Source organism: Desarmillaria tabescens (assembly GCF_030435595.1).
Source record: "Desarmillaria tabescens strain CCBAS 213 chromosome Unknown EV420scaffold_23, whole genome shotgun sequence".
Lineage (NCBI taxonomy): Eukaryota > Fungi > Basidiomycota > Agaricomycetes > Agaricales > Physalacriaceae > Desarmillaria > Desarmillaria tabescens.
Window position 1 is genome coordinate 1 of NW_026848322.1, and position 7,523 is coordinate 7,523.

The following is a 7,523-nucleotide window of genomic DNA, read 5'->3' on the forward strand; positions in this document are numbered from 1 at the left end:
CCACCAAAGAACATCAACGGTAAGCCTTCTATCAACGAATTGACATCCCTTCGTTAACCCCGTTTCTCGTAGGGCATAATGGAGTTTCAAATTCCCTAGCCAATTCCTTCGTAATACTCGTAACTGCAACCACTTCCCCATCATGATTTACCTTCCGGATGGCACTATTTTCGTTGCCCGCGAACCAGAAACGCGATGATCTTTAACTGGCCAGCCAACACTGAAAACCGCTCTTCCAGGTATCCCTAACGGCGTTCGCGTAACGTAAGTTGCATACCCTCCCTCGTTCTTTATGCCTTCTTCACATCTTTTCACCAAAAGTTCGCCGTTCTCAGCAGGCGCCACACTTCTTCCTCTCACTCCCGAAAACAATTATACCCCAGAAGTGATGATATGCGGAGGGTCGACAGTTTCCGATAGCGTGTCGCCATCGACCATTTCTTCGCAGACTCCCGCGTCGGCCCAGTGTTCCCGACTGGTTCTGAACGCAGCTGGTATAGCCGCTGGATGGCAGGTGGAGCGTATGCCACAGGCTAGGGTTATGCCAGAAATGGTTTTATTGCCAGATGGGAGAATCGTCATTGTGAATGGGGCACAAACCGGTGTTGCGGGGTATGGGAATGTATGCAACGAGCATCTAGGTTAGAATCCACCGACTTTTGCTAACAGAGAAATTTCACAGGTCGCCAATCGTGTTGGGCAAAGCAATGCCGATAACCCCGCATTTACTCCAGTCGTCTATGATCCATCTGCTGAAGCAGGTAGTCGGTTTTCATCTGCGGGAATTCCTACCACGAATATCGCTAGGATTTATCACTCGACTGCATCTTTGACACCCAATGGGACGATTATGCTTGGTAAAAATATTTGGTCTTACAGTCTCTACGCGATCTCATGTCTATGCATTCTGCCAGCGGGTTCCAACCCAAACGACGATGTAACGACTACCAAGTATCCTACCGAATACAGGTGTTTATGTCGTATCGACTTGATGTTCGACTACTAATTATTCTTCTTGATAGGATGGAGTTCTATTCACCCCCTTACATGGCCAGACCTCGTCCAACCTATACTGGGCTACCTGCTACAGTGAACTACGGCGAAGAATTCACTCTGAACGTTAATTTACCTTCATCCGCAACGAATGTCTCCGGTGCGCTTCACCCCTCCCTTCGTCTTCTCTAACCTTATATGGTACGCATTCAAGTGTCTTTGATGGACCTGGGTTTTGCCACACATGGGGTGCATATGGATCAGCGTCTTCTCAAGCTTGTCTCTTCCCTCTCGGACGACGGTACGGTTCTAACTGTCACGGGACCGCCCACAGCCAGACTATATCCACCCGGACCGGCTTACCTCTACGTTGTCACGGACGAGGGAGTACCGAGTTTTGGACACAAGACTATTATCGGGACTGGAGGCTCACCGCCGGTGGATGGGGATGCTGCGGCCAAGTGAGTCGTTAGAGTTTTATCCAGATGCTCCTGTTAACTAACCACATTCTTTGGCATTAATTAGTATGCTAAAGGCCTCCGTTGCGTCATTCGTAGCCCCTCCGCTGCCACCCACTGAAGGTGAAGGTAGCAATGTCGCCACTGCTGTGATTCCTGTATCAAGCTCTTAAGATACCTGCCCGAATTGCGTATATATACACGGAATCTATCTATGTATTAGCCAATGTGGCATCTATACTTTCTCTTTGCCTATCGTCCGTACTAGTTTTTTTCCCCCATTCTTCGGAAACGAGGATCAGGATTCCCTAACTCGGAACCCCGAACCAACATGATGCGAACGAGACCGTTCAAGCCTATAAGCTCCAATAGGACATCAATTAACACGCCCGCACGGACGAAAACTGGGTTCGACTCCCAGTCAGAGCATGACGCAGAACACCGTCCTTTTTCCTTCCTAGAATTGCGTAAGGAGATCAGGAACGTCTATTAATATTAGACTCGTCAGATACACATGGCAGCGGACCAGCTAAATAAGTATGAGTGGGTTCAACTCCGTGATGATGACTACAATACGAGGAAGTGTACGAGGACGGATGATCTATGGTGAAGGCGGGTGCCAAGGTCCTGTTTCGTGAGGGCGATGTGGATGAGGACACAAAGGGAGACGCCGAAACCACAGATCCGCCCTTCAAGCTTCACTGAGCGTCCCACCCTCTTCTCATGGAACTCGCTAGATCATCGTCCGGTGTTCCTGTCGCACTCTGAACTGGAACTCTCCCTTGGTATCAGAATCGTCTCGTAAATGGCATAGAGACATATAAACGCGATTGTTTGCGATAGAGCTCACGAAACACGCTCTTTTCCTCTGTCAAGATATCAAAGTTTGAGCTTGAGCCAGCGCTGAACCTCTCTTTCAATTGCGTCCGTGAGATGAATTTGGGCAAGTGTGCGAGCTGGGGTCTCCTGCATGGGAACCTGTGAATCACATTCCAGAGCCAAGTCGAGTGGAGCGTACCTCCCGACTCCTTTCCTCCCTGCTCTGTTCATTGATGCAGGAACATGTGGGTTCGACTCCCGCTCAGAACGTATTTGTCTGGACTCCGAGTCTGATTACTGTTTTGGACCTAGGCTGGAGAGAAAGGAGGGAAGACAAAGAATCCACGGTATTGGCTAGTAACGGACGAGTCAGTCTAATCCACCAAGCGGAGAACAATATACTCACATGGGGATTCTCTTATCTCCTTCGTGTCTAATAGCCCACTACCCCAGAGAGCGAAGTCTTGAACCAAAAGAGAAGGGGTGTCGGCTGCGAAACGGGACTGGGATGATAGCGAGCATCTCCTCGTCGTGCACAGCGGGCGCGAGTTCCCGGGTCGCCGATGTTGACGAGATGCGAATGAAGCTTCGTGGGTGTATCGGCAATTTCGAATCACTCAACCGCGTGACTGGCTTTCCCTCCCAACCATGCATCCTCCCATGGTCCATCAAATTGCAAAGCTCCTTGTCCTCCGGGTATTGGAGCCATCTCGCCATCCAAGCGCTACCGTGCATTGATAGTAGCTAGCGCTCGCTCATTAGTCCTTTGCCGAGCCGCGTGCACGCACGACTCGGAGCACCCTACGCCATGATCCCATCACCGAGGTTGGTCTAGACGGTCGCATGTCTTCCAGAGGGTGTCCGACTAGTACGGGATTCTGAATCCTGATTCACGGCCTGTAAACCACGCTATGGACAAGGTCTGGACGCGTGTTATCGAGAGCAAGTGGCGGTCATCGATATTTGGAGGACAGAATACGTGTTCGTCCGACTGCAAACCGGATCTAAACAGACCAACTGCAACGCTGGGTCCCACTATCAAAGCATACATCGAGTGTGGGTGGTGTTTTGAGGATGGTGGTGTGCAATGACGTCGATCGTATTGAGGCGGAGGAACGAGGTGAGTTCCCAAAATGGCAGTCGCGTCTCTTCCCTTCACATCGACATGATTTTGGCACTAGGATATGTACCGTGCTACACTACCAAGCTCGCTTTCCCAAAATAGCAGTCGCGTCTCTTCCTTCCTTTCGCCTCGCAACCAGACCACGATTTCGGCACTACGATACCAAGGAGAGACGCGTTGATGTTTGTGCCAAGAGGAAGGGTACAGTCAGTTGCGAAAGGACCTGTGCAAAGCCTGGATCCTGGAGGAGAGGCCGTCGATGAATGCGCGAGCTAGGTGGATGGTAGTGGGAGGCGGCTAGTGGATTGGGCACTCGGATATCGTTGGCGTGGAACCTCCGGAGTCGACGCGCCTTCTCTGTGCTGAAGCGAACACTACTACAGCACCACCCTCCGATCGCCCTACCGACACCGTGTACTCACATTTCGTATTGGACAGGGAGCAGGTGTTCGTTTTCAATATCCCTTGCCTAAGCCGTTTGTTTATATCGCGTTGCTGTTCCTCCTTCAGCATGTTGGATCCGTGCAGGGACGATGTTGGTGTCTGTGCCAGTCGCTCGCTGGAGGATGATATGGCGGCCGTCCATAGCAGAGGAGTCGCTCTGTTTTTTTTTTCCAGCGTCAAACCTGCTGGGTGATAACGCGTAACGGAGCAGGATTCTGAGGATGCCCCTTCAGTGCGAGGTGCGTGTCTTTGATTCGGAGGTTTGAAGCGTGTACTAATGGGTGAGCACTAGCCCGACTCATTTTCCTGCCGATGCTGAAGGATGGGTAGCGACTATGCATACCGCTGATGGGCGTGCCCAAATCGAGGTGAGGATCGGCCTGGAGGTTGTTTCGGGCTGGTGGTTCCGCGCGCGCGAGTCTTTAGGTCAGCCCCCTCCATCTCTCCACTGAGCCTATCCTGATTTTTAACCGGTATCAGTACGAGGAGAGTTATTATAGGGCATACGGAGGCAAATTATATTATTCCCCTGCAGCGGAATGAAATGTGTACTACTATCCTGATTCCCCAGCGATGAGGATCAAGTACGCAGGTCTGGATGGCCGTCATTCCGCACTGCTTTCCCTCCGAACAACAGCCTTGTGTTCGTTTACCGTCCCGCTGGTGTTGTGAGTCCAATTCCGCTACCAAGCAAGAGTTGGAGGGACATTCAGTCCGGGGCAATGCAGAGGTCGTACAGTGGGACCCTGACGTCGTAATTGGGGTCGGTTCGCAAATTCGCGAAGAATGACGTACGTTCCCCGTCCTTGGACGCGTGTTCGGGGATGGCGCCACTGGGGATCGAAACTCGCATATTAATGAGTGGCTGGGAATATAGGACCGGACGATGGATAATTTAAACGAACAGCACCAGTGCTGATCCTTGGGAGAAAGAGGAGAAACAATACTAGGTCATCACCTTTCAAATTGTCTTTCATCGGGAGTCGAACCCGGCGAAGCTGTATAATGCCAGGTACTCCAAGTTGAGATAGGTCACAGTCTGTGCTGGTCGCTCGGAATGGGAGATGATATGTTCGTTCTTTGTCCATAACAGAGGCGTCACTCTGTTTTTAGCAGCGTCAGAGCGATACTGGTGTCGTTCTGCTGGCCAGTCGTGCTTGATTCCCAAAATGGCATTTGCATCTCTTCCCTTTCGCCTCTCATGTCCACACTACCACGATTTTGGCACCTGGATGCCGAGAAGGGACACACGGACCCTGGACAAGCGAGGTGGGAGGAGCGAAGAGGGCTGCTGGATTTGGATTGGGCGATGACTCGGGCGTTTCTCTGTCCTGAAGCAAACCCTACTACCTCGTGATTCTTCTCGTCCCCTCGCACCACCGTCCTATCCATGAACGTGAACGCCGACACCGTGTACTCGCATTCCGTATCGGATAGAGCCCGAATGATATTAACGCTATAGGGAACATGGCTCGTCAGAAGAGAGGGTGCAGGTGCTCGGTTTCAATATCTCTTGCCTGAGCCGTTCGTCCAAATCGCCGTTCCTCCTTCGGCGTTGGGCCCATGCAGTTCTCGCTAGGATAGGATAGTTCCTCTATTACGGGGTGTGTGCATGAGACTCAGCGGTCTGAAGAGGGCACTAATGAGTGAGCGCTATTATAGATGATCCAAAGGATAGCTGGCATCATACACCGCCTATGGACTTGGACAGGATGCTTGTTTTCGGGTTGATGATTCTGAGTATGGTGTTCTTCATCTCTAATAAACGGAAATCTATTCCGACTTTTTCCCCCCAGTGACAGCTTCAGGCACGTAAGATGGTCCGGCGCTGGAGGCAAAGTGATAGGTCTTTCCTGTTTTCGCTTTGTACGGCCAGGGTGAAATGAAAAAACTCGAGGTGGGCGATTTACCTTCATCCATGCCATTCTCTCGCCTTGGTCCTTCGAATTCAAATATCAAACTTCACGCGTGTATACGCTCTCATCTCAGCCTACCATATTCACCAACCAGCCTCCTGCACCCTATCGTCAACCCTGCATCGCCGACCCATATTCAATGACGCGATTCAATGATACTCTCCAAGCCCCCAACACCAACGGGTGCTAATCAAGAGGAGAGGGAAAAGCTGCCAGTCACATAAGTGCATGGAGGACATCCGACCCGGAACGACGCACCAATTCTGGGAGAGAGGCGATGTTGATGGATTCACGAGTGGCAGGTCTCGTGGAGAGACGTTGTATGCTGATTGGGAGGGATGATGGAACCTCCATACACCATGGTTTCTAGCTTCTACCTCAAATTCGCTCGTGATTCTTGATTCTTCCTATCTGGACGAACGTCCTTCGCACCACCCTCCTTCTCGCCCTACCGTATCGCGCTGTTCGATTGCTTTTAACAGCGTCTTTGTGCCAGTCGATCGGAACGGGGGATGATGCATTCGTTCCTTGTATAGTCGACTTGTCCATGGCCATCCAGCGTCAGACCGAGCAGGATGTCGGCACGGGAGGATAGCCCCTCTAGTGACATCTGACTCTGCAAAGCGCTAATGTGAACGCTAGCCCGACTCGTTTTACTGCCAATGCGAGACGATGGCTGGCGTCGACTACGTGCACCGCCGATGGTAGTCAAGTATGGTGTGCCCAAATCGAGATGAGGATAAAAATGGGCTTGGACTCTAAAGGTAGCATGTTTGTTTCGGGTCGATGATTCCGTGTGTGTGGGTCTTTATGTCAGTACCCTCCATCTTTCTGGTGAGCTCATTCTGACTTTTATCCAGTATCAGCACGAGGAGAGTTGTGATAGTTCGTACAAAGGTGCTCGAGGAGGCAACGTACATCATTTCCCTGTTTTTCCCTGCACGACCATAGTGGAATGTAGAAACTTGAGTGGGGCCTTATACCCTCTTTGCTCGTCTCTCTCTTTCGTTCTCTGTCGATTCATCCAGCTGTCGAATTAAGACCCATAGATTTGGAGACAACCTGACTCAGAGAGCACTCGACGGAAGGCAGTCTTTTCTTATGCGGTGCTATATATCTGGATCGCCCACCGGCATGTGGTGTAGATACGAGAGGGTTCGATTCCCTACCGGAGAATCGTAGGCGTATGATATTTTTGTTTTCTGTTTGGTCTGTTTGGTTGTCTCTCTCGACGCACACGGGCGGTCAGATGGTTAGTGGTCCGGCGCTAGGAGCGTAGAATCCACAATGTGCCAGGACGTGTGTTGATGAAAATGACTCGGAGGAAAAAGGGGGTACCTTATATCTTCAGCAAAAACAACATGTCTGATTTCCGACTCGGAACAGTGCTCTGACTGGGAGTTGAACCCAGTTTTCATCCGTACAGGCATGCCAACTGATCTATTAAAGGTTATGACGGCTAGTCGTGCAGTCGAGAGAGGCGTGATGCTGGCGTTGCCGGCGTCTCAGATGACTGGTATAGATCAAAGGCCGAGGTTTCGTTTGCATCACGCTGGTTCGTGGGTCTCGTCAACGAAGGTACCGCGGGAACCTGTTCTCGCCACTATTAATACTTGGAGTGAGATACTGAGGGCGGGGAGAAATCATCCATACGGAATCCAGGGCTTATGAAGAACCAGCTTGACACGAGTTTGGGACTGCAGCAAATGGATGGTGAGGAGGGGAGTAAGTTTTAAAATTGTCTCACTATGATACATCGTCCTATTGTCA

At 51.0% G+C, this 7,523-nt stretch overlaps 1 protein-coding gene across 1 annotated transcript; it reads left to right on the forward strand.

The window, feature by feature from the left end:
* Positions 1-292: 292 nt before the first annotated feature.
* On the forward strand, positions 293-1,624 carry EV420DRAFT_1644155 (uncharacterized protein; the record flags this gene model as incomplete). The annotated part of the gene is made up of 6 exons (XM_060477607.1): positions 293-622; positions 683-857; positions 915-969; positions 1,023-1,153; positions 1,208-1,454; positions 1,519-1,624. 6 exons carry the CDS (start codon positions 293-295, stop codon positions 1,622-1,624), a joined length of 1,044 nt encoding a protein of 347 aa, XP_060329314.1.
* Positions 1,625-7,523: the final 5,899 nt, after the last annotated feature.